This window comes from Brachionichthys hirsutus, chromosome 17 (genome assembly GCF_040956055.1).
Source record: "Brachionichthys hirsutus isolate HB-005 chromosome 17, CSIRO-AGI_Bhir_v1, whole genome shotgun sequence".
NCBI lineage: Eukaryota > Metazoa > Chordata > Actinopteri > Lophiiformes > Brachionichthyidae > Brachionichthys > Brachionichthys hirsutus.
Window position 1 is genome coordinate 8,635,800 of NC_090913.1, and position 26,129 is coordinate 8,661,928.

The 26,129-nt window shown below is 41.7% G+C and overlaps 4 protein-coding genes across 4 annotated transcripts; 2 read left to right on the top strand and 2 right to left on the bottom strand.

The window, feature by feature from the left end:
- Positions 1–801: 801 nt before the first annotated feature.
- On the bottom strand, positions 802–2,438 carry helt (helt bHLH transcription factor). The gene is made up of 4 exons (XM_068751411.1): positions 2,412–2,438; positions 1,797–1,901; positions 1,527–1,623; positions 802–1,277 (listed from the first exon to the last, which is right to left on the bottom strand). Exons 1-4 carry the CDS (start codon positions 2,436–2,438, stop codon positions 802–804), a joined length of 705 nt encoding a protein of 234 aa, XP_068607512.1.
- A 4,054-nt stretch (positions 2,439–6,492) lies between these two features.
- Positions 6,493–17,033, top strand: acsl1a (acyl-CoA synthetase long chain family member 1a). The gene is made up of 21 exons (XM_068751118.1): positions 6,493–6,527; positions 10,041–10,253; positions 10,813–10,927; positions 11,193–11,257; positions 11,326–11,427; positions 12,115–12,214; positions 12,328–12,503; positions 12,591–12,623; positions 12,850–12,901; positions 12,986–13,059; positions 13,761–13,838; positions 14,773–14,907; positions 15,052–15,186; positions 15,326–15,421; positions 15,514–15,586; positions 15,676–15,764; positions 15,849–15,965; positions 16,216–16,359; positions 16,440–16,541; positions 16,618–16,689; positions 16,818–17,033. The coding sequence occupies exons 2-21, from the start codon at positions 10,059–10,061 to the stop codon at positions 16,956–16,958; spliced, it is 2,094 nt and encodes a 697-aa protein (XP_068607219.1). The 5' UTR covers positions 6,493–6,527; positions 10,041–10,058; the 3' UTR covers positions 16,959–17,033.
- Positions 17,034–18,113: 1,080 nt separating this feature from the next.
- On the bottom strand, positions 18,114–21,260 carry primpol (primase and polymerase (DNA-directed)). Its single transcript, XM_068751175.1, has 13 exons — positions 21,087–21,260; positions 20,919–21,013; positions 20,694–20,832; positions 20,469–20,616; positions 20,326–20,382; positions 20,033–20,143; positions 19,717–19,879; positions 19,543–19,640; positions 19,354–19,440; positions 18,897–19,005; positions 18,740–18,816; positions 18,603–18,649; positions 18,114–18,521 (listed from the first exon to the last, which is right to left on the bottom strand). Exons 1-13 carry the CDS (start codon positions 21,258–21,260, stop codon positions 18,288–18,290), a joined length of 1,539 nt encoding a protein of 512 aa, XP_068607276.1. The 3' UTR covers positions 18,114–18,287.
- Positions 21,261–23,415: 2,155 nt separating this feature from the next.
- Positions 23,416–25,481, top strand: si:ch211-145b13.6 (ecto-ADP-ribosyltransferase 5). Its single transcript, XM_068751345.1, has 3 exons — positions 23,416–23,475; positions 23,573–24,279; positions 24,818–25,481. Exons 1-3 carry the CDS (start codon positions 23,416–23,418, stop codon positions 24,879–24,881), a joined length of 831 nt encoding a protein of 276 aa, XP_068607446.1. The 3' UTR covers positions 24,882–25,481.
- Positions 25,482–26,129: the final 648 nt, after the last annotated feature.

Consider the following 26,129-nt stretch of genomic DNA (forward strand, 5'->3'; position numbering starts at 1 on the left):
ACCACAATGGTAAGGAGCACACCAAGGAGCCCCCTCCGCCCCTCTCTTTTTTAAACTCCTCTTTTTACAAACCAACACTATATGCAACTTGAGTAAAGAAGAACAGAAGGTGCCTTGAAGCAGTTTAATGCATTTATTGTAACTTCATGGTTCACGTATTACAGACTCATGTTTCACAAAAAGGCAACCCCCTTTTGATCTGAAGACTTTCTTATTCCATGAAAGGTATCAGGGGCTGTTCCCAATATGGCTGTCTTTTAGAAAAGTAGGAGAAGTTTAGCAGGCTTAACAGATCCCAGATCTGTCAGATTCATCACAAAGCTGCATTCTGCATGTGTTTGAGTGAATAAACAAAGTGGTGTAAACTTTTATTCCCTGTTTGTCTTTCCGGTATAATAGTCCCTCATGTGTAAAACTTCATCGGGAATAACAGGATGCCTTTCACAGTTTTGTCAAGCTTTCTACTGTAGAAATACAGATTTTCTCATCAATGAGGGAAAGAATTGATGAATGAAACTTTGGGTCAAATTTCAGTCTGATTTATTAATCAGAATGGTTATGATTAAATCCTCAATAAGTCATTAAGCATTTAAATATTAAATTATTATTTTATTTTTTTCATGAAGCTGCATAAAAAGATGTGTCTTCAGCACTTCACTCATGAAGGTAGACGCATTAAGAAAGTGACGTATCCACTTAAGACTGATCTTAAAAGATGACAAGAGATTATTATTCACAAAATGCAGAACGTTTATTTTCATAATTCACAAATATATAAATAACAAGAAAAACAAAACTATTTTATATTGCGTGTTGCGCGCTGTGCAAGCTAAACGCGTTTGGGTGCGTGTGACCGATGAAATTAAAATAGTGGTGATCGAGTCCCTGCACCGGTGACAAGTATCCTCCGTGTTGCTGTGTGTGCGCAGAGAGAGGCACCGGCGGGTACGTCATGCCCGGGCTGCGCGCCGAGCTGTGCCAGGAGAAATGCGCCGGTGGACTCTGCTGATATACGGAGTCAGAAGGACTGTGGCTTTGGTGCTCCGGGGAGGAGTGGAGCAGGCTGAGGTAGTCAGATGGTTCTGGCATCGAGCCGACGGAACCGAACACGGGCTCAGTTACCGCACGGGACTTGGACTGTAAGAAGGCGAGGATCCGTGCGTGTTTGATGTCTTTGGTTTCAGCCCTGTCCTCTGTGGTGAGGTAGTGCACCAGGTTCTTCATACATTCGTGATACCCGTAGTGGAAATAGTTTGCGAACTCAGCCAACAGTTCACCTGGAATGAATCAAAAATAAGCAGCGATCAAAACTCTGCCGAGACCAAAATGATTCAGAAATCTGACGCAATTACGCGTAAAGCTGGAATTGTATAAACACAACTAATGTTGAACTAAAAACTACATCAACAAATAAATATCCCACACTTATACCTAATCAGCGTTGATGAAAGTGTCATCCAATGTATGCGCAGAAATGTGTGTTTGCGATGCGTAAAGTGCCAAAGCTCTGTAAAAGTCTTGCTCACCCTTTTCTCTCCCACGGGGAAAATCTGCGGAGTGCAGCGCTCGCAGGTACTGAACTGTCATTTCCAAAATTTCAGCCTTCTCCAGTTTTCCAGAGTTCTGCCAAAATATCAATAAATCCATCCTTGTAAAATGTTTGCACACAAATATTTGTTAACCACATTATTTAATAAAAAAACAATAGACGTTTAATTTCAAGATTAAATGTTGTTTTTTATACTTATTGTATATTTGTTACGCTATATATATTACCGGTACACATTTTACCGTACCTGTTTTGCAAGGGCCATTGGTACAGTTTTTCCTAACTCGTTGAGGCATCGGTTAATTCGGTCCCTCCTCCGTTTTTCAATGACTTTATGAGAGATGGGGGTTCTCTGTGGAAGTAAAAGAAGCATAAAAATGATTCCATGCAATACGTAGAACATCATGCAGGATAAATAGCCTCAAAATAAACTGGATCCAAACATGGATCATGCAAGAGTTTTGTGCGCGGTGAGCTGAACCGGTTCAGAGCGCGCGTCGGGCATCTGCGCTCCGGACAATGTTTTTGAATACTAGGGCCTAATTGAAGATGTCTGAAGTCTCATTTACCAAGGTTAACATACTTTAAATGTTTTAAAACATAATATTTAAATCACAGTTTCAAAAAGTTATGTAACTGTCGTATATTTTTCATTTTGATTAATAGCGCGGCGCAGTTATCCTGCGCCACGGAGATGGCACACATATAGTCTTCCACAAGCATGAAATTACTTCTAAGTTGTAGTTCCACAATATTCAGTGTAAATAATGAGATACAAAACCCCAGAATTAAAACATGTCAAAATTGCATCGTGGCAAAAATTGATTAGTCCTTGTTATTCCCGTGCGTAAGAGATCCGTACCTTCCTGTCCTTCATTTTAGATGCCATCGATGAATTTCTGATCAATTCGGTGAAAAAGGAAACTGTTCAATTAGAATTTTGGAGCGATGTGTTTCTCTGTTTAAGATGAAGAAGAATGGGACTTGAAGAGAAACCCGGTCCTTATATTGGGATCATCCAAGAGACTCTGGCATTCACGGTGTAAATTATTCCATGGGATTAGAGCCATGCACTTGGTAAATGTGCATTTAGGATCAGTTAAAGAAACCGCAAAAATCCAAAGCCATGGACTAGCAGGGGGCAAACCTGCTTTGTTAATCCACGTGGCTGTTTAAGAGACACGTGATTACTTTCGGAATATTATTTGCATAGTAACTAACCCAGGCGGGAAATAAGAAGTGAGCGTTGGGCTCGCCTGATCCGGCGGGGCGAACTGTGCGCAACGGAAAACAAAGCCGGCGAGAAAAGAAACCTTCATTCTTCCAACTCGCGTTTCTCACACGATCGCCTGTTTACAAATCCCAGCAAGCGATTTTAACTCTCATCCAAGCCCGGCCAGAGTGTTAAGGCCTGTCCAGTATCATTAGAGTAATTAAGTAAGCCTTTAATAGGCTGTTCCGCCAAGTTCAAGGGAGATCTTTTGGAAACGGAGTCCCCCCCCCTTTGTTCCCGGCGTTTCTCACACGACTTGGTGACACGTCCATCTTTTATGAAAGATGGCAAGCTTTTTGTTTACATTCTTTATTTTGTTGGAGTCCTCGGCAGGTGCGTGATTAGCCCATGGCACACGAGCGTCGTCTGCGCGTCGGGGCCAGCGTCTCCAGCAGACTCTGGCACACGAGGGTTACCCACCACTGGAGACTCTTTTGGAGAGGCTCGATTTGTATCCTATTATCCTAAAAGAAAATGTCCATTCAATGGAATGAATAGTTTCATTGGCCTAAATTTTAATAATGCTGTGAAAGAAAGGGAGAAATAAAGAAGAATGCAGCTGGTGTGAGCGCGCATTATTCCCCGTCACCTGCAAGATGGGTAGCCTGGAGACCTCTATTCATTTGCCTAATTTCGGTCAACTTAACAAACTTTGAGAGAAATTATACTGCCATTGTTGTGAAGGGTGAAGCTTTCTGATCGAATTAACAGCATGTTTTGATCCGGTAAATGTCATTAGAAAGAAAGAAACAATCGCGTTTAAAGGGGCCTGCGGGTAATGCGCCAAGTGGAGACGCCAAAGCGCAACGGCCACAAAGGATGCTAGTAAATGCCACAGGGGACTTTTGTACCCTCACCATTGCTAAAGTTTTCCCCCTCAGACAAAGGGCATTATTTTATACTTGAATACATTTCATACAACAATTGGCTGTTTTCTTCAAACATATTTTCACAGCAAGGTTTTAACAACAGGTTTATTGTGTGCGCTCCTCGCGTGATTCAGACGGCTCTCATGCGCCAAAACAGTTTGCTCCCACTATTTTGTTTGTTTTTTTTGTCACCGACAACGCGTTTTAATCTCGAAACCTTCACCGTGCTTGGATAAATTTGATCCTGTGAGTGCATGTCGAAGAATTAAAAAAAAAAAAAAGCTGCGGAGATGGCGAAAGAAAAAGCTCACAAGACACATGAGGCGCTTGGAGAGTTTTTCGTGCACCATGGAGAGAAAAGCGCAAGCGAGCAGGACGGGGGCATAAAATCCAATTACTTGACTGTGCAGTTTTAACATCTTTTATGTGTTTGTCCTTTGAAATATAGAGAGAGACTTGTGTTCTGTGGATTTTTTTTCTTCTTCAAGTAACTGAATTAAACACTAAAAGGTTTTGCTGAACGACATTATCGTGTCAACAAAGTGGATCAGCGATGCGTCAAAATGTATTTAACAATAATAATGACGTGAAAGTTATAATTGTCTCGTAAAAAAAATATGTTAAATGGTGCCGCAACGCGCCGGTTTTATGCCAAAAGCTTCTTTTTAAGTTTAGAGGCTACATGAATGAAACATTTGTCGGAGCGTAAAGGTGCACGCCATTAAGCCATGCTTTTCCTGCACCAAAACAGTACAGTGCGTCTCCGTTTGTAATGGAATATTCAGAATCCTTACACGTGTATAAAACATACTAGTATTCGCATTATTTATGACTTTTCGCAGTTCTTCTTTGCGCTGATCAGATTGGTCCATGCATGCGCTAATGTGCATGTTACAGTAGAATACTGGAGCTGATGTTAAAATAAGTAAAATTGGTTAATGTTGAATAAAAGATTATACTGATTGATCGCCTCTAATTCATTGCAGAACAGGGACTTTATCTATGCAACATCAAATATTAGAAATTAGGCTTCACTGGCATTTATTAATTAAAACCTCAATATTTTTCTTTGTGGTTTTGACTCCATTATTATTTCTGCACTTTCAAAGACCAGTCATCCTGGTGCGTCTTTAGTTTATTGCATATAAACCAACACAGTAGCCGGTTTTACGGGTCATGCGACATTTTTCCTGCCACCAAAAGTATGGAGAAATATTCCTTTGCAAATAATTAAAATCACGTGACATATCATACACACGCGCAAACTGCACGTTTCTCTTGTGCTCTCCTGACATTAGCGCAAACCACGAGAACCCATTCAAGCCTTTCAGCCTCGTCTAATGTGTGGCAGCAGCTCAACAGCAACACCCTGCGTGAACTCACTGAGGGCTGCTGGGAGAGCGTGCGTCGTTAGGCGCTGCGCACTGGCCCGTGGTGACCTGAGGGTCCCCGGAATCCACAATCCTTTGGTCTGGTGCGCCACCTTCTGCCTGAACTGTAGTAGTTCACACCAAACTCTGCGGGTCAGTAAAGTGGCTCATACATCATGGGAACACGTTGTTCTGACGTTTACTTCTAATCATTGGAACTGAAATTGGAATACAAAATAAAAGCATTTACAGTTCTAAAAAAAAACAAATTACAATATATATTAGGCCACTATCTTATGTAAAATATGGACCAATCACAGCAGCAAATGCTTTTGCCCCACGTCCGAGAGAGCGAAAACCGGCTCTGACGTCATCGCTGTAGTGCAAGTGACGCCTCCGGGTGGTATACAGTATTTGGGAACTTGAGTGGTCTGCGCACAGGAGTATAACGAGCTGCAGTGAGATTTGAGACTACACTGGTGAACATTTATTTTTATTTTTATACAAATATGTATGCAGATATCAAAAAAAATAATTACAAAAATCTGACAGGAGATTTACATGGATCAAGATAATCAGATGATCAATACATCAAGATAAATAATAAACTCACAACTGAGAGTTGCATTACTTTTATTATTGTAATATTAAATTAACACGATAAATAAAATATCTGAAATAATAAGAATCCCGTTTTGAACCAGGGAAGTAATCCGATTGCCTAAAAATCATTGAAGTTTGCAAACTCAGATACTTTAAACATTTTTGAATAATCTGTAAATATGTCTTGGTGAACTTCACCATGCGGTGACACAATTCCAGATTGATCCACTGTGAAATAGCTGCAGTGCCAGAGCTGAGCCAAAGCTGGTGCAGGTACCAGTACCAGTACTGCAGTACCAGACCCACCTGCCGAGAGGCAGCTGCTGAGGCACCTGCTGGCGCGTATCATCTTTGGGGGGCGGGACCTCCGTTGACAGCTCCATCTGCAAAGGAGAGAAGAAGAGTGTTTCGCACCTGCTGGTACATGTCGGAGTCTGGGCCAGGGTCTCGAGCGGCATCAGATAACACTGGGTTGCAGCGCCATCTGCCGGCACACCGGCTGAGGTGCCATCTAACTTACCTGAATGTGAGTGAGAGGTGCCTCTGAAGTGCTTTGTAGGGAGAGACGAGGCCCCGACAGTGAAAATTCAGTATCCCGACTTAATAAACTGGACTTTGTCTTTAAAAGCTCATTTATTTAACCACGTGGTTGATCTGCGGCCAATTTCCTGCTAATTCAAATAAATCTAATTCTAACAAGTCACATTGGCCAATCACAATGCCCCTTTCAAACGTGATCCACAGCGACGCGTCTGGCCGCTCCTGATTGGCTGAGCGCCGCACCATTCTGAACAAAAGCGCAGAGCCGCTGTCGCTGCTGGATGTTCCATAATATTCAGCTCTGAATCCGCTGCTGCTGACAGGTTAGTGGAATATTATCTTATTCTCTTCCAGTTCTCCAGTGACCCTCATGTTGCAAATGATGACGATATGTATGCTGTCTGTTTTTTTTTGTCAAAGCGTGGTGCTTTTAGGGACCCTCTGTAAAAAAAAAAAAAAAAAAATACACTCGCCTATTGTTGCCTAAAAATAGAGCGCAATCATGAAATATGTTTTTAGCCATTCGGCAAAAGCCGCATCTTTATTCCCCTGATTCTAATCGTGTTTGATTTGATTCCTATGTTATTATCGATATCAAAGATTACGTCTTCTTTAATCTGTTGGTATCGCTGATCTCTGCGTTTGTGTGACGCGTATCCCCTGAAATTCATTCAGACGGACACGTAGCAATGTTGGTTGATTATAGACAGACAAGACTAATCATTTGGGTTCAACTTTCTTTTCTTTTTTTTTGCCTGATCCGCCGGTGCCTTTACGCATTTACCGGTCACTGCGCTGCGCGCGTACTGCAAGGCAAGGCAAGGCAAGGCAAGGCAAGGCAAGATTAGATTAGATTAGATTAGAAAAGAGGAACAATCAAGTCTTTACCAAGAGAATATCTTTGCACCCTTTTCCATTCACGTTATTTGAGTTGAGCTGACCGGTTGACACCAAGCCAGTCAGTAGCGCGTCGAGGAAGACTATAACAGCTGTTAAAGGCTGAAATCCACGCCGTGCGTTTATGCGTTCATTTGGGTTGTATTTCCGGACAGCGTGAAATGATGTTAACGCACTCATCCGGTGTGTTTAACCGTGATCGTGAGGTTTAGATTCAAGCATCCACGCAGGATTATCATCATGATTATATCATTTTTATTCATATAGACTTTTAGCATTGAATAAACAAGAATATTTGTTAGACAATTTTCCCAAATAGATTTCCACCCTCCTAGAACCAACACAGCAGTTATTAATGCAGATTGGATGCTTTAAATGGAATGAACTAGATTTTCTCCACTTGTATATTTGTTCCATCATGAAATGATCCAGCATCAAAACAAAAACCTGTATTGAGCACACAGACCCTGACAGGCAGATTAAAATAGCTTTGCAAGGGGTCCAAAAAAAAGTGCCCCCCTCTCTCTCCAGTCCTCATGCTAAACTAAGCTAAGCTAAGTTGTCTGCTGACTGTTGCATGTGGTGTGCAGACATTGATTTTCTCATCCTGCAGTATGGATGAAGAAGATGGCTTTCTGAGGGATCGGCACCAACACGTGTTCCTGTATTGATTTGTTTTTTTTTGTTTTTTTTTGGGGGGGGGGGGGGGTAAAGTCGAGAGGTGTGCTGAGTTGTGATGTCTCTGCCAACTTCCTCTCGCAGGAATCTGTGGAATGTGAATTGTGTTGATTGCCTTCCTCCCAACATGCTGTCACATGAGCAGCGAGAACGCAGACATGCTGTGATGGCCAAGCAGATGTGTGCATTCAATCATGTGATTTTTTTTTGGGGGGGGGAGTTTTTTTTCCTTTTTGAGAAGAGAAGCAGCTTAATGGGAGGAAACAGAGAGATACTTGAGTTTAGTGAATCTGGAGCAGAACGCCACGCTGTCATCACTTTGCTTCGGTCGGGGAGGAATTTCTGCCTTTTGAGGACGATGGTTTGAAGGCTTTTAAAAGCAGGAATAACTAGATCTGGCTTTATATTTACAAACGCATCTCTGGCCCTTGTAGCAACGCATCTCATGTGTTTATTTGTTTAAGAAAAACAGAAGACACCCTTTTTTTAATTCACCATTCAGATATACAAGTTTCTAACGAAGGCTCGTGACGTTAGGTTGAACATGTGTTTTCTTGCTCTTGGTTGTGTCATGCTGTCCCGGTCTGCTAGCGGCTAGTGTGTGACCTTTGTTCCACTTCACAAATCCCATCCTCCACCCAGTCTTCCCTGAGCGACCGTGCATGCAGAGGTCAGAACCTCCTGTCTTTTGTCTGGTTGTCTTGTGCAAGGTCAGGATTTGTATCCTTAAACCAGAGTCCAGTGTGACTCCTCCTTCTATTTCACAGGGACAGTTTATGGTTGGCAGCATTTATCCTCACTTCTGAGTCATGCCGGTTGCTAATGGGTCCATTTTCTCAGTCAATGTTGGGATACCAGTAAAAAAACAACAACCCATTTATCTTATCCGGAATACAATGGCCTTCCATTGATCAAGGTGTTATCATTTGTTTTTCTTTTCCACTTTGAATGCTTGGCAACATCGACATTGAGCACACCGTGTCCAGATAAGGTCTAAACACGTGGGTCGTTCAATGTTAAATAAACACGATTAATAAAAAAGCACATTCTTGCATCACGACGGGCGTGTCTGGAAATGAATGAAAGTTGATTTTCGAAGCACGGCGTATGGCAAGCGGCGCCTCACACATGGTGCCTGTTTGAAAGGGGCGTGTCTCTGCTATTCATAGTTGTGATGACCTCGGAGGTCTATTAGAGGTTAGTGTGCGTCCTCCTCATAGCTGCAGCGAAGGGACAGTCTCTGGACAGTCTTTTGCCTTTCTTCCTCGACACACTGCTGGCTTGTGAGTAAGGAGATTTATCAGTCGTGGCTTTGAAAATCCCTTTGCGCTTCTTTAAATGTGTCCCATGTGAGGGGGGGGGGGGGGGGGGGGGTCGCACCATGGTTTGTGTTGCCTTTGTGGGCTACAAGCAACACCAGGAAGAAGCTTCACTGGAGCATTTGGGCGCTTTAAGGATGGCTTTTAATCATTTTAATATAAATTTGGTTGTGAATCCTTGCTAGAACTGAACCGCTTTAATGAATTCATTGTGTTATTCAAATCTAAAAACGTTGGATGATTTATAATCTTCAGTCTCTCTTCAGCTTTATCCATTTTTTTTTAAAGCCCTGTTGCCTTCCAACTGTTGTTGTTGTTTTAAATATAATACTTTGCCCCAGTTGGCAAAGTTACCGTGTCATGAGCTCAGTGTTAATAATAGACGTAGGTGAGAAGTCAATTATTACCTCGATGGAAGCTGTTCCGCCTACCTCTCCATCTGAGAGTGCTTGTTGCATCTTTTGTCAGCATCGGCCCCGCTAATGCTGTCTGGAAAAACGGGATTTTCCTCTTTAAAGTGGAGTCTGTTGGTCTGATTGGACACTTCAGGATGAACAACTGAAAGGAAGCTCGCTAATCTAAATGAATAGTAGGAGGAGTTGTTTCAATTTTGAAAGAAATCTTATTTATTTTGGATCCATCATTTTCTCTGTCTTGTTTTTTTTTTCCTTTTAAGATTCTTTGGAACTTTCTGTTTCATTATCTTCAGATTTTGACTGTTGCTGAACCCCTACTTTAAAAAAAAAAAAAAAACTTGAATTTAAGATCTATATGTTTTACAGTGTGCCGAGGTCTGCAAAGACCTGAGAGCTGAAACATTTACACGCAGTCGTATTTCCTTCCCGTGACCTGCAAAGCAGAACAGCGGCTGTAGATCAGACATTTCTCATCTACAAGAAAATGGATGGATGTATATAACGAGGATTCTTCCATTTCCTGCAGGGTCACTGCAGAACAGTCATGCAGGCCCAGGAAGTCCTGAGACAGCTGCGGCTTCCCGAGCTGGATGACCTGCGGCAGTATGTCCGCGGATTGCCCACCAGCGCTCTAATGGGAATGGGTGCCTTCGCTGCCTTCACCACCTACTGGTTTGCCTTCCGTCCAAAAGCCCTCAAAGGACCCTTTGACCTCAATATGCAGTCAGTGGAAATCTCAGTAGGTCGTCTGTTCCCTTTCCGCTGCTATAATGATGAGGAATGTCCTCATAGTTTGTGGAATTTAGAATCTTACAAAATCGATGGAACTTTTTTGCCTCTTTTTGCTAGAGAGGAATAACTGAATCTTGGAATCCAAAGGAAAGCGATGCAGCATGTCTCATTCAGCAGGAATGCTCATGGAATCCATCCAGAAACTGAAATTGCAGCTGTCAAAACTTGCTCACTCTTGTCTGCATTTGGAAAAACTAAAATGTGTTTCTGCTCTGTCTTGAAATAAAGCTCTCTGACATTTTCATTAACATTAACTGCAAAAGCATGATGGCTTATTTAGAAGGTGAGAAACTTTCATAATTAGATTTGATAAAAGCTTTGCATGTTTACCAAAATTCATTTAATTCTAAACATTTGGCTGTACCACGAATTCTACATCCCACTAGGTGGCGCCCTGGCACTCGGCTGTTAAAATATTGCAAAGACAGCACTTTTATCCAAAAAACGTTCCATTTCTCCATCTCCTCACACGTTTGGTCTCTATTGATCGTAATGTTCATTTGCAGGGCGGTGAGCTTGCAAGGAGGTCGATGCTGAATGACAGCGACGCACCGATGACGCACTATTACAGCGACGCCCAGACCATGTATGAGGTGTTCCTCAGAGGACTCAGAGAATCAAGTGAGTTTTACTGCAGTATCGGGTCTATTCGCATGGATTTTTGATGTAGCTCTCAGAATCTGGACATACGACGATGTAACATTTGTCAGTGTAAATGAGGGAAACCTAAGTGCCCTTTGAGTATAAATAAAGGTTTGAAATGAAATGAAATCCAAGCGTTCCCTTGGTGATAATGAAGTAAAGGGGAAATTCATATTGTGTTCGGTGTGAATCCACTCATCGATGGAACGTGGCTAAAAAGGATCTTTGATATATTTTTTTGCAGATGACGGACCTTGCCTTGGATCGAGGAAGCCGAACCAGCCGTACGAGTGGCAGTCTTACGGCGAGGTGAGGACACGAGGACATGAGAGTATAATATTCTACTTGTTCACAACAATCATCTATTATTTTTACAGGTGGCAGAAAGAGCAGAAAACCTGGGCTCCGCGCTGCTTCACAGAGGGCACTCTCATACCGGGAACAGGTTCATTGGCATCTTTTCACAGAACCGGCCAGAGGTAAAACAAATGGCTTGGTTTTTTACGTTGCTGCCATTCACTACCTTTTCTTTGTTGCTTTGTGGAATTCAAGCCATAATGCAGAATTCTCATGCACGAATGAAAAGAGTAGCAAAAGAAAATAAAGATACAAACCGATTTGGTCGTGAGTAGGCCTGCGTTAAAGTATTATATGCTGTGGTATAGCTATAGCTACATACAAGCCACTTGTATTTAGTCAGGGAGGTTAATTCGTTGAGGAACGCCTTCACCACACTCGCCCTCACGCCAAAGCACTGCCGGAGGTTTCTCCGTGCGACCGCAGTCACGATAACGAGGGTGGGGCGAGTGCAGCCTATCACTGTTACTGTTATTGACTCTGCGCTGGAGGTTTAGACTTCATCTGTGATCCTGAACTGAGCGTGTTTGGAAGGCTTTTTCCTGATCTGTGTCTGAACGTGTGGCACCTCACACGCAGGGAGACAGTGAGACGTGGTTTTCAGTTCCAGAAACGGCCAGCGTGTTGCAGCATGTCGCTGCTTTTACGTTTCGTGTTGATATAATGAAGCAATTTTGGGGAATTTCTAGCACCAAAAAAAGAAAAAAGTAAATGAGAATAATCGTCTGCTCTATTGTTTAAGAACATAACTCAAAGTGACGTTGGGTTATTCATCTGTAATGGAAGCTGCTCTATATTCTGCCTCTCAGTGGACCATTTCCGAGCTGGCCTGTTACACGTACTCCCTGGTGGCGGTTCCGCTGTACGACACGCTCGGCAAAGAGGCCATCGGCTACATTATCGACAAAGGTAGGCAAAGGTTCTCCCTCAAACGCTTACACACGTGTGATATTATTGCGCTCCTCTCGATGAAAATCACTGAAACGGGTGCACAGGTTTGATTTCGGTGTCTCTTTTTCTAGCTGACATCTCAACTGTGATCTGCGACGTGCCCGAGAAGGCTCGGATGATTTTGGACCATGTCGGTGGGAAAGGGTCAAAAGTAAAGACGATCGTGCTGATGGAGGCCTTCGATGGCGACCTGCTGACTCGTGGGCAGGAGTGTGGCATTGAGATTATAAACTTGAAGGAGTTTGAGGTGAGTGACAATAATCTGAAGTTAATGCAGAGAACAGTTGTTGTTCACAAAGATTGTATTGAGCCTGATTTATTAATATTGTTTCAGGCTTTGGGGAAAGCCAATCAACGGGAACCGCTGGTGAGTCGAAAAGAAACACACGAGCAGAATCATAGATTTGCAGGACACAAAGTGTGAACCTTGTCACTTTTAGTTTCAGCTTTAGTTATATGTTTGCGATCTACAGAAGTCTGAGTCTGAGAGGGAACTTTAATTCACACTGCACTAAACTGCCTTGTTCTCATGCAACAGCATCTTCTACTCGGGCTTTGTTGCGTATCAAATTTAATCTGTGATCTGATTACAGCCTCCGAAACCAGAGGACCTCGCCATTGTTTGCTTTACATCTGGAACCACAGGTGATCACATGACCCAGTAATACTTCACCATTTTTATCACTTTAACCCCCCACCTATCTTTTATAATTCTGATGATCCTTTCAGGACACCCAAAAGGGGCCATGCTAAGTCACAGAAGTATAATCGCCAACACTGCAGCTTTTATTAAAATAACACAGGTAAGCAAACTCTCATACTAGACATGCACGACGTAACATTTAATTGCTCTAAGATGAATGACAATAGTTAATCATGTATGTTTGTTTTAAGGTGGATTTTCTAATTTACTTAAATTGCTCATTGATTGCTAAAATGCTCGTATAATGATATCATTGACCTTTAAACTGCACTCACAGCAATTTGTGACCTTTGCCCTGGACTCTGAGAGTGCATACACGCTTCCCTGCTTTCTTGGTGGGGGTTTGTATGATGTGAGGAAGATGACGCACGCATGACGAATTCATCGAATCTTGAAACGGTTAATATTCATTGAGTGTCGCAGCAGAGGCAGTAAATTACGTTATTCTTTGTCGTGGCATGTGATTTTTATAGAACCAGTGCATGAATGAATGAATAAACACGTTTATATATTTATACTACAATATTCAAAAATGCAAATAACTGTATACATTTCAGGAAATGGCCTCCTTGCACTTTTTTTTTGGACCACACCTATAACATAAGTTTGTGCCATCTCATGAATGAACTTTAGATGAAACATTCATGCATGAAAGCAGAGGAGCTCAAACCTAAAAGCCCCGTCTGACTCAGGTTGACCCCCCCCCCCCCCCCCGTCTGTCTTGCCACTGCCCCCCCCCCCCCCCCCCGCCCCTGTGTTTGTCCCTTCTCCCCTCCCATCCATCTACATGCTGTCATCCAGGCCACTCTGAAGCCCAGCCACAAAGACGTGCTCATCTCCTACCTCCCATTGGCCCACATGTTTGAGAGGGTGGTGGAGGTATAGTCGGCTGTGCTTGACCTGCATCCATGCATGTGTTTTGCGTGTCCTCCGCAGGTACACTGCATGCTGAACGTCCATGACATTCATGTATCCTATCTCCCTCTAGCTCACATGTTTGAGAGGGTTGTACAGGTATGTATCTGACTTGTTTACCTTCAGATGTATTGCATAAGGAAATTATTTGCCCACAGTTAAGTATAATTATTGAAAGTGTAGCTTGCAGGCCCTTTTTTAAAATGTGTGCTGTAAATTCAGAACGTTTTCACACGATTGTGTTGTATTACAAGTAGGAGTTGTTTTTAGATTATGAGGAAAATATGTGAGAGATTTGGGAACACTAACGACACCGCTGCTCTGTTAACTTTTGAGCAACATGTGGCATGTTAATGACATGTTGTCCTTTCCTTCTAACTTTTCACCTTCGGGGCTGGGTGTCAAACAATGACAAGTGGCCAGATTTATAAAAATATTCTCGCTATTCTGACCCATGTTACGGCTTTGTTTAATTCTGAATTTCATGCAGCTGTATTTCCTCAGAGGGAAAAACTCAATTCAACGACGATGTTTTTCACGAAACCTGATTTTTTTTGGGGGGGGGGGGGGATAAATTTAAGAATATATATATTTTAAAATTATTAACCTCAAAATACCCCCCCCAAAAGAAAAATGCTAGAACTCAGGTGTCATATTGGCAAAGGTACTTAAAATATTTTTTGATGCCCAGCCTTCTGCAGCTTTAAGAAAACTGCTTTTGTTCTCATGAAGTTCCTTGTAGGTGCTGCCAGTATAGAAGATTGAAAGAAGTCTGAGAGGGATTTTATTTAGTAAAATACAGGGCGCAGGTTCGAATATCAAACAACTGGCTACACAGCGAGCTGCTCCTTCGTAATGTGCACAACAAGTATGAATAAGGTGTTTCTCTTTTCATCAGGCTGTCATTCTCATCCACGGAGCTCGGATTGGTTACTTCCAAGGAGACATTCGATGTTTGATGGACGACCTGAAAGCGCTGCGTCCGACGGTCTTTCCCGTGGTCCCACGCCTCCTCAACCGCATGTTTGATAAGGTCAGACAATGAATTATGTAGTTCATAAAGTTAAAGCAGAAAAATAATTCAAGCAACGATGGATTTTTTTTACTGTTTCATATAAAGTGCTGTAATCCTGTCTGACGGAGGCCCTTAAAATAAGCTTGTCTCAAATCTCCACAGATATTTAGTCAAGCCAACACACCGCTGAAAAAGTGGCTGCTCGATTTTGCTTTCAGGAGGAAGGAGGCGGAGCTTAAAAATGGTGTGGTCAGACAAACCAGCATGTGGGACAAACTCATCTTCAGAAAAGTGCAGGTAAGCGTGTATAGCGCTTCTCTCGAGCTTTGAATAAGCCCTGGGTTTCCGGTTGGGGTGAATATTCAGATCAAATCCCATTTTTTTAAAATGTTCCCGCACGTTTCCAGTCCTTTTGATTTCGTTTCACACTTTTCAGGCGAGCCTGGGTGGGCGTGTGAGACTGATCATAACAGGAGCAGCGCCGGTGTCTTCCACCGTCCTGACGTTTCTCCGAGCCGCGCTGGGCTGTCAGGTGAGCCTCAATCAGATATCCAGAAATTGGGATTGTGTGTGTGTGTGGGGGGGGGGGTTAACTGTCACTAAAAAGCATGCCCATGTTTCCAGTTTTACGAAGGCTACGGCCAGACCGAATGCACAGCCGGGTGCACCATGTCCATGCCCGGGGACTGGAGCGCAGGTAAGAGCCTCCGCTTGTGTGCTATGATGATGTGTAAAATCCACGCCATCGTGTGCGTCTTGAGCCGTGAAACTGTTATCTGCCTCAAGGTCACGTCGGCCCTCCCCTGCCCTGCAACGCTGTCAAACTGGTGGACGTGGCAGAAATGAACTACTTTGCAGCCAATGGAGAAGGAGAGGTGAGGAGAAGCTTCAGACGTGCGGAGGGCGATGCCACAGATCACCAGAGCGATGACGACTAATTTGATGTCGTCCCCCTCTAGGTGTGTGTCAAAGGACCAAATGTATTCCAGGGATACCTGAAAGATCCGGTGAAAACGGCAGAGGCGATCGACCAGGATGGATGGCTGCACACGGGAGACATTGGGAAATGGCTTCCCGTAAGGAAGGACATTATTGATCTTTACGACTCTAACCTCCATGTTTAAAGGGTTCGGCATCTGTGGCTCTGTCTGCATCCGCCATGTTGAAATGATTAAGATGTCATAAATCCGGTAACTTTAAATGATGGTTGGACAAAGCCCAAATGGATTAAAAGGGACTATTAGGTCGATGGTTTTATTTTACATGCATGAGTCTCAATCTTAAATAGGTATTGCTATTTCTAAATGTTTTGTCTTTTTTTACAAGAACGGCACTCTGAAGCTCACCGACAGAAAGAAGCACATTTTCAAGCTGGCACAAGGAGAATACATCGCCCCTGATAAAATTGAAAACACCTACAATCTCAGTCAGCCGGTAGCCCAGATATTTGTTCATGGTGACAGCTTGCAGGTAAATAGCAGGATTTCTCTTGGTGAAGTGGGAGGACTGGTGAGGCTGATCCTCCTGTTTTCTGTGTGCCATTCGGTCAGGCCTGCCTGGTGGGGATAGTGGTACCGGATCCAGACCTTTTACCCATTTGGATCAAGAAAAAGGGAATTAAAGGGTCCTACTCTGAGCTTTGCAGGAACAAGGTGCGATTTGCTACCGCCAGCAGCCCAAGCATAGAACCGCTGTTTGCTGCGCATGCTAACAATTTTCTGTGTGCAGGATGTGAAGAATGCCATTCTGGAGGACATGCTGAGACTAGGCAAAGAGACAGGACTTAAGTCTTTTGAGCAGGTGATTGTTGCCATGGAAATGCAATATAGACACACTGAACACTTTATAATTGAAACCAGAAATAATTAGCAGATATATGTATGATGGGAAATAGCTTAAAATATTAATTTTTGCATTCCTCTCTGCAGGTGAGAGACATTGCGTTGCACCCCGACTTGTTTTCTGTTCAGAACGGCCTGCTGACCCCTACCCTGAAGGCCAAGAGGGCTGCGCTTCGGAACCGCTTCAGAGAGCTAATCGATGAACTCTATTCCAGAATCAAGCTCTAAACTGATTTAGGGGAACTAAAAGAAAGGCGTCAATCATTTAGGCCACTGCGCCAGAACCAATAAACACTCTGCAACGACAAACACTTTTGCTCTCGCTCCTGATTTTCACACGTTGAACTTAAGGCGTTCACTTTTTTTTTTTTGAACAAAACACATCCTCCTGATTGTTAAAATCCTTAGTGATAAAAGTGCACATTTTAGAGTGGTTTTTAATTGTAACGGATCAAAAGCTCACCTGTGTAATAGACAGTTTAGTCGGTGTATTGATACGTCACACCTTTGCAAAAATAATGCAATATTTTAATGTTTCTTAAAGGGAATTCTCTCAAGGGACAATATTCACAGGTTTGTGGTTCCAAACAAACTAGATAAGTTAAAGTTGAATTTGTATTTATGTACTTTAACAAGAAATTTTACAACACTTAAAGGAAATGTAATTTGCTGCCACCGACTACTTCATGGTCAAAAAATGTCCATCCCCTTCGGCTTGGCTTTTTTTTTTAACTTGTGGGGGGGGAAAAAGCAAGATGTGACTTTAAAATAGTGATAAATATATTTATATACCAGATTGTTTTTCTGTAATCTATTTAAGTTGATATTTAACATAAACATTAAGCCTGTAAATTAATGTATATGCTGAAAACTCTGTCTGCAGAGCTTCATGCCTGACGCTCTGCTTGCTGTAATTCCACGTGTCGCTGCGTTACTGATGATTTCAACTAAAGGATTGATGAACCCGATTTGGTACAAATGTTGATCGCCTGTTGGAAATGTTGTTCAGATTGTGTGTATTTTTTTGTTTTTCTTGAAAATTGCATGAAAAAGACTGAATCTTCTCTCGAGGTTATATTATAGGATAAAGCCACCATTGTTCACGGTAAATATTTGGGTATCAGTACAACAGAAACTTTGATTCAGGCAACAGGGTTTTTGTTAACCGTACTAAATAAATTACTTTTTCCAAAACCTTTGTATTTGTCGGTAAAGTGCATCAATTAATTTTTTGCAATAATTAAAGTCTCTGATTTCGATCAGCATTTCTAAACACAAGTCAAACATTTTAATAAATGCAGTTGTAAGCAGCTTTTATTTACAATATGTACTTTTCCAACAATTACATGTTATGTATATGAAAACATTTGATTACAAGCGGTTTATAACATGCTTCAAGTTCTGGGTGCAAACGTTTAATTACAACTACATTGTGTTACAGGTGATTAGTTGCTCATTAAATTTAATTTTATATATGTGGACTTAGTTATTTATGTTAATACGAAGGTTGTAGCTTTGTTGCTGTGCAGCCAGTCCAAAATAACACAATGCTAAAATCTACTGGGGATCAAAATCGGCCATACATGTGAGTAAAAGCTGATCGGAGATTTCCCCGCTGTCGTGTTCAAAGTCGTTGAGGCTCTCTGAAAAGTCCTTGTCGTCCCGTCGGTCTCCCCACACATCCGTGGATTCCTCCTCCGGACTCGGTGTGCTTTGTGGGGTCTGGTTTGGAGCCTGACTGGGTTCAATGTTTCCAGCCTCATCCATTAAGTAAGTCTGGTCTTCATCATCCTGTCGGCGAACAGAAGTGTTTCAGGTTTAAAACACCAACAGCAGAATTTCCTATGCCTTAACGCTAAAAACCAAACTAACCAGTGCCAGGATGTAGCCGACACAAAGCTCCTGGGGCAGTGGGTAACCTGCAGAAGTAGGAATTAGAATCTTAACCGTGTATCAGATTCAAGCCTGAGGCTGATGTCTTTGCAGCGCTCTTAGGGTAAACACGGTACTTGAGGATCTGAAGGTCTTGCATTCCGGATCGTGACACTTCTGGTACCACGATTCATCTTTCAGATCCACAATGATCCTGCAGGCAAGCATGAGACTAAATCAGAAGGATGGATAGAGGAAGGTGTGTGAATAAAAGATCACATCAAGTGAACGTACATGATGTTGTTGCTTTTATGAAACCTCCCCACGTTAGCACACCAGCGGTATTTGGCAATGTCGTAGACAAGCAGCTGTTCAGCAGCAAAGTAGTTCCATCGTCTGATGCCTGTTGAAGCCAAACGGCAGTCTTGGATTTACGCTACTATTGTAATCAGTAACTAATCCAATGTAACTCAGCGATGCAATAAATCTAACATTCATGTAGGTCATATTTTTGTTGACACTCCTTTAGCGATCTAAAACTACAGTCTCCAAATGATCACGCTTTTGAGTCGGCTCTCACAGCAAATCCTGAACTTCCTGCTGGATTTGACGGCATCCGTTTTTAGGTGCTGATTTGTACGTCAATAAAAATGAAATCTAGTTCACCTACTCTGAATTGTCAGCCATTTAACATCAAACAAAACGCTTTATCTCCCATCAGCCCAGCCCAGTCCCTGCCCCCGATACTTACTTCCATGTATTCCATCTTTTTTAACCACACTTAATACAAAGTTATCCACTTCTTGATGTGGGGAGGACAGGCACCCAGAAAGTGAGTCTATCAGGGATGGATAGGGCAGCAAAGACAATCACATTGAGACGCCGACTTAATACATAATACGATGAGCACGTATGAATAGATGAGTGGAGCCAGTGTCACCCGGATCTGCGGCTGATCTCTGTCGGTCATGACAGTCTGAGGTTTTGGCCGTCTTTGTTTCTGGTATGTCCCATGTCAGAATTCTCTGACCTGTGAATCTAATCCCAGAAATAAGAGTCAATAACTATTTAATAGCTTATTTAATAGCTTAATACGCAACGATGTGCGTTATACCTCAAATTACAGACTAAGGAAGCCAAGAAAATGCTTTCTTCCGCAGACAGGCCCTTCTCAGGTTTGGTAATAAATCTGTTGTCATCTGCCAGTGTGAACGCAGCGTTCTTTCCCACTTTTGATGATTTGTAGAGGCGGAAATTTCTGTTCTTTGTGTAAACACCTGTTTTTGCACATTATAACACCAATTATATACATCCATATATGCACAATAGAGAAGTAGACAAAATCAAAAAGGGTTCCTGAACTTGGTTGAAAGTGTGTGTGTGTCTAATATAAAGGCAAACAGGACACACACACTTTTGGTTCCTCTTACCAAGATCAACAAAGAGACAGTCTTTGCCATCCTTGTTTTTCACCTGGAGAAAACTGAGATCTCGCTCTTCCAGCTTCCGCCTCTTGGTCTTTAGACTCTCATCCACCTCAGCTGACTTTGCCGTTTTCACCCCAGGACCAGATTGCAATCTGCTGTTAGTACACCATGTTGAACATTTTACACACACAAAGTGTAACGCCTGCAGAAATATACAAATATTCATTTGCAAGGGTCTGGAAAAACAAACCGTGTTTCGTTATTTCCTTCGATCGGATCCACAGCAACATTAAAGCGACTCCTACTTTTGGCTGCGCTCAAGACCGGTTGAAGAATTGCATGGATAAACGTACCTATAAGAAAAATCCGTAGAAAATAAATCAACTTCAAATATGCAAGAACATGTTTCTGTTCTGCCTCCACACAACACAGAACATACCCGCATGGATGTTGTCTTTGAAAGCGGCATTTTGGATATTGAAGATGAGATGTCGACTGAACTTCTCTTCCGTGCTGGAGTCCAAATTCAGGACGCTTTTCGTGGTGCATTCGACTCCATAAATTTCCTTCAGCTTGTCACAAACGTACTGGAAAAAACAGACATTAAATATACTGTATATATATATATGTATATAATATTGCATGACACGAAAAAGGGCCCCACCTGGATAAGTGAAGACACCATAGTTTTGCCATCGGCTCCTTCGTTTGACGGCTTGTGGAACTCCAAGTCAAAGTAAAGCTTACAGACGGAGCCCTCCGGTATCACTTCATAACAGTGCATCAAGGACTGCGAATACGTCCTGAAAAACAATCAAGAGGGGAAAAAACTCATTGCACATACCCACTTGTGTTTTTTTTTCCCAGACACATAAAATGCAGACATTACCTGTAATAATGCCACAGCTCAGTGTAACTGGTGACCAAGTAGATCCTCTGACCCAGGGCTGCCTTTTCTTTTTCGAGTGCAAAAACATGCACATTCTAGGGAAAGACGAAACGCTCCTTCACACTCCTTTCTGTGGTAAACATTAGACATCTCCCAGTCTCGCGTTACCTCTCTGCAGGTCTGGGCAAAACCGATAGCCGCGCTTTGACGGGAGAAGAGTTTCCAAACGGACGAAGGCTGGCACGGCCAGAGTCGAGGTTTGTACTGTGAGGTCAGAGGATTCAGCTGGAACGACTGAGCGAGCTGCTCAACCATTTTCAGTCGGTCGCCCCACTTCCTCATCCTCAGACGCTTATTTACTGCCTCTTATGTGCCCAGGGTTTAGTCTCCTCCAAAGCGAGGTCAGCTCGGATGGAGGTTCCTGGAGATACGACACATTATAGAGGCGTTTCAATCATTCAGCCGACTTTCAGTGCCTGACAGACATAACAGATTACTTATTCAACACAAACAAAAACATCCTGTATCCTCGTTTAAGATCTCAATGGCTGGATATACATGGTCAAAATATAATATAATAAATGACAATTATTGTCTACGTAATATGATGTGAAAACACAACAGATTATTATATTTATAAGCTTAAATATTCAACATAAGCTACAGGTCGACTGGGCGCAACACAAACAAACGTTGTTTCCATCAGAAGTAATAAGACAATCACAAAATAAGACTATAAACTGCTTTTGCAGGTGATATTTTAATATTTTAATATTTTAATATTTAAAAAATTAAATAAAAACAAACCGTCAAGACGTCTTCATTTCTCTTTGGCGCGTCCGGAACAGGAAACGAAACTTTATCCGGTCACGTGATTTAGTCTTCTTCGTCGGGGTTTGCAGGAGAGTTGCGTTCACAAAACATGCATTACTGCCTCCTGCTGGAACGGCTATAAACTCATGATGTCATATCTTATTCTATCTAAAAGGTAACAACTAATAACAAAAGGTTCTCTAATAGGCTAACCCGGACCCAACCGAGCTGTGAAAGTCTCAACAGCCCAAAATTCCCATAATATCAAAACCTTTCTTGCAACAGGTATTTGTGTTTTCCCAGATTTATTGTTATCCAAACAGGAAAGTTAATTTCCACAGCCAGAAATCACAAGAATTTTTGTTCTTGCTAAATAAACATTCATTCTATCAGCTCACCCTCACTTCTTGAAACTCATGTTTTCCAGCTGTTATCTCGTGGTGTGTGCTTTAATATCTGGACCGACTGCTCACCATTCTTCTTCCAGGATGTCCTCCAAAAAGATTAAAATTGGGTTGTTTCTCTCAGACCAATTAATCTGTCTGCATAATTTGACTATGAATATATTTATTTGATTTATGTGTATAAATGTCAATAAAAAGTGATTCCATGGTATATAAATATAATATGTGTAATTATTTGTTTTCTCTTTTTTTTTACAATTAAAACCATACTTGATTAGACTTACTTGCCAAAAATCTGTCTCACTATCATAGAGTTTGTAAACTGACCCTCAACTGCAGCAGGGCAAAGATTGAATTTAATGAAGAAGGGATGAAGTAAAACATTCCCTACACGTCCTCCCATTTTTAATGAACTCTTATCGCTACTCAGCAAATCTGAGTTTCTGTAAGTTCATACCGTGGTGAGGAAGGAAGGAAGGAAGGAAGGAAGAGGAGGGTCAGAAAGTGGAATGCAGTCTTGGAAAAATAGGGATAAAGTATTCACAGGTTCAATCTCTAGGGAACACCAAAGGTGTCATACAATTATTTTACTCCTAATTTTTTTTATCCTTTTTGAGATTACATTTAAAAGTCCCAAACTACATTTATATTACATAAGCTATAATAAATTACATGTAAAGCCTCAGAAATCTTAATGGCAAAATGCATTTCAGTGGACGGCTTAGACGTAACTCTGGCAGCAGTGGAAGCGGAAAATCACGAATCATTAAAACTGAAGAGAAAATAGATCATTTGAAATGAACTGGGCTAAGCCATTTAGAGTTATCTGTTTAAAAAAGCAATCTGCAACAAACAAGCAAGCGTTTTCTGCAGTAGCTCAGTAGCTGAACAAACAGTAGGATTCCCAATGGCATCTAATTTCCTTCCACAGGAAAGGAAAAGGAGTTTCTCACTGAGATAATGTTCTCCACCTCCCATGCACCGACAGCGTTCTGATCACACACCCCAAGCCGTATAGATGTGGACTTGATATTTGAAGTTGTTCCTGGAAATAAATCTTCCTTACTTGAGGTACGTGCCTTTCAATATTTTCAACATTTGAAGAGTTTAATCATTTACGTCTATTTCACCAAAACTAACAACGCTAGGCTCACGGCTTGTGTCCCAAAAAAAATTCCATCCCTTTCCTCGGGCGTGTGAAAGGCTTGTCTGGTCCTGCTAAATGCTTTACTTTGAATTCTTTTTTGTGCAGGGAGAAAACTAAAAAGCAACTCTTCAAGATGTGGAACAAAGGAAATCTGCTTCTTTCTGCAAGCATTTCAGTGGCTCTCTTCTGCACAGTAAGCATTATTTGCCGAACAAAAGCCATTCAGTATCTGTTGTGCTAATAATTTAGACAGAATAAAAATGTATTTTAAATTCTATCATCCATTTAAGGCAACTGCGGAGCATGTAAACGCACTGGACATGGCAAAGGACGCCGTCGACGACATTTACAGTGGATGCCGTGAACAGGCTTTGAAGAAGTTTATCCATTCAGGCCTGTTGAAACAAGAGCTAAATCACAGTAAGGCGTTCAACAACGCATGGAGCCAAAAGGATCAGTGTTCCAAGATAATGCCTGGAAAAGCAGAGGAAAATACCGCCGCATTGTCGACATACGCCAGTGGGGGTGAAGACTTCATCAACGCCTTTAACAATGCAGTGAAGACATTGGGCGCGAACGAGAGCATCTATGAAAGCTACTTTCATTTCAAGTCTTTTCACTTCCTGCTCATGGATTCAATGATGCTGCTGCCTCCAGAGAAGTGCCAGACAATGTATGTTGTCCACGAAGAAAAATACACAGCAAAAAAGGGCTCGAAAGTCAGATTTGGAACATTTTTCAAGGTCCATTCCAGCTCGAGTGTGCTGACGGATTATGACTTGGATGGGCAGGTGGTTTTTAACATCACGTCCTGTTTCTTTGCCAACCTGGGCGCCAACATTTGCACGGATGAGGATGCAGCACTCTTGTCTCCGGCTGAAATGTTCACTGTGGAGGATGTAAAGGAAGTATCTGACGCAGACAGAACCGAATACACTGAGATCATTTTGAGACATTCAGACGTGGTGGCCTCGCACAACTGTTACATGTTTTCAAGGTAAGACTTGCGTTAGTGTTTTTGAGTAATACGACGATGATGGGGAAAAAAAATAATCTGTGTACGATATTCCAATGCTTCATAATGAGAATTAATTAATGAGTAGAAAAAGATAAATAACTGTCTTACAGTAAATAGCAAACATTCTGGAATTTTATTTATTTATTTATTTTATTTTTCATTTCCATGACAAATTTTCTTTGTCATGAGAGTAATAATCTTAAATAATTATGATCAGATTATTCACTGATTGATTGTCGCAAATGCTCATGAATTATTTCATATTTTATTAATGAGGAAAATGAAGTTTATTCATCTGAAAATATTTTTCTCATCTAAAAAACAAAAAAAAGGTTTGGGGACTTTTTTCCAACGCTGGTTTTGTCTGAAGTCTTTTTGTAAAGCTTCACTGACCTGAAGCAGAAACGGAGGCTCAGCTTGTCTGCTGCCCAAAAAGCTGTCTGAATAGGAAGAGCATGTACTGTAGTTTGATGACATCATCTTTGCCCCCCCCCCCTCCCTCTCTCCATCCCTCCAGGTCTCCAGCCCGTGTCTCCTCCCAGTGGCTTGTGACGCTGCTTATGGTCTTAACCCTTCAGTAACTGCTTAACGAAACTTTATCAGACCGATATGAGACTTACCGCTCACAAAAACATATATCTGACAATCTCAATGCTGCACGCTTTTGTACATGGTTGCATAACTACACTGTGTTTAAATATACATTACGCATTTATTGCATTCTTAAATGACCGAATTCTTATTTTCTGCAATCAATGAGCAATCCACACATCATTGTCAGTATTTCTGCAGGGAGAGAAAGTATGCACAGTTAATGGTTTGCAAGGCAGCCTCAAAGAGTTCGCCACAATAAGGCGCACATGCAGATTTTTGTGTCCATTTTTGATGCACAAACTTTAGCATTGTTTATAAATGTCATACAGTTTGTTCACAATCTCCCCAGAAAGGCTTCAGGTCTGGATTCAGAACCAGCGCAGTCTTGCTGCGAGGCAATCATGCCACAACCAGCCCGATCAAATCTACCATTTGATCAGAATGAGATGCCCGAGTGTGTGTCATTATACCGCTGCAGGCTGCTGTCCTACATGTAAGTGAACTCTGAACTCTCTTTGGTCAAATAGCGAGACAATGTGAACTTTTATTCTACTTTTACATCATAATGCAACAATAAAACACATCAAATATCACGCGTCTCCGTGTGTTTGAATCTGCGCTGAAATAACAAAATATGATGACATTAATTTATTATATAATAAAAAAATAAAAACAATCTGAGAGTGCATGCTAAACTGTAAAACAGTCCCAAAAGTACATTTTAAAAACGGCACGTTTCCTAACAAACCAAACTGAACGCATCAAGCACTTGTGGATTTACATTCTGTCATGAAATGCAGGTAACATCCACGAGGATCTTTTAATATCTGTGTCTCTAGATCACCAGAGAGCATCAACCAGCACAGCACAATAATACAATAAACGTATTATTGTGTTACGTAACAGCACAGACTGTAACATGGAACAAATTACAAAATATAAGAAGCGGTTTAAAGTATTTTTTTTTTCTGTGATGTTGATGAAGTATCAGGTGTAATATACGGTAATAACATTATAATGACATCATAACGTGACCGACTTGGACTCAAAGCTTATGTATTTCTTCTTTTTTTTTGATGAATCGTGTACCCCTTACTTCTCAAAAAATAAATATATATATAGAGGCAATACATCAGAAAATAGAAATAAAAAAATAATAATACAGAGCACTAAAATAACCTCCAGAAAACATCAACATGTTCTTCTAACAATGAGGACCATCACCTCACAACAGG

Coding starts and splice junctions, on each gene's coding strand:
- acsl1a (XM_068751118.1), top strand. CDS start 10,059: ATGCAGGCCCAGGAAGTCCTGAGACAGCTGCGGCTTCCCGAGCTGGAT. Junction 12,215..12,327: donor CGGCTACATTATCGACAAAG/GTAGGCAAAGGT, acceptor CTCTTTTTCTAG/CTGACATCTCAACTGTGATC. Junction 14,908..15,051: donor TCAACCGCATGTTTGATAAG/GTCAGACAATGA, acceptor AAATCTCCACAG/ATATTTAGTCAAGCCAACAC.
- primpol (XM_068751175.1), bottom strand. CDS start 21,260: ATGAGGAAGTGGGGCGACCGACTGAAAATGGTTGAGCAGCTCGCTCAG. Junction 20,833..20,918: donor GAGCTGTGGCATTATTACAG/GTAATGTCTGCA, acceptor ATTGTTTTTCAG/GACGTATTCGCAGTCCTTGA. Junction 19,441..19,542: donor GAGATCAGCCGCAGATCCGG/GTGACACTGGCT, acceptor CATCCCTGATAG/ACTCACTTTCTGGGTGCCTG.
- si:ch211-145b13.6 (XM_068751345.1), top strand. CDS start 23,416: ATGTGGAACAAAGGAAATCTGCTTCTTTCTGCAAGCATTTCAGTGGCT. Junction 23,476..23,572: donor CAGTGGCTCTCTTCTGCACA/GTAAGCATTATT, acceptor CATCCATTTAAG/GCAACTGCGGAGCATGTAAA. Junction 24,280..24,817: donor AACTGTTACATGTTTTCAAG/GTAAGACTTGCG, acceptor CCATCCCTCCAG/GTCTCCAGCCCGTGTCTCCT.
- helt (XM_068751411.1), bottom strand. CDS start 2,438: ATGGCATCTAAAATGAAGGACAGGAAG. Junction 1,902..2,411: donor CTAAAATGAAGGACAGGAAG/GTACGGATCTCT, acceptor TTACTTCCACAG/AGAACCCCCATCTCTCATAA. Junction 1,278..1,526: donor TCCCCGTGGGAGAGAAAAGG/GTGAGCAAGACT, acceptor GATTCATTCCAG/GTGAACTGTTGGCTGAGTTC.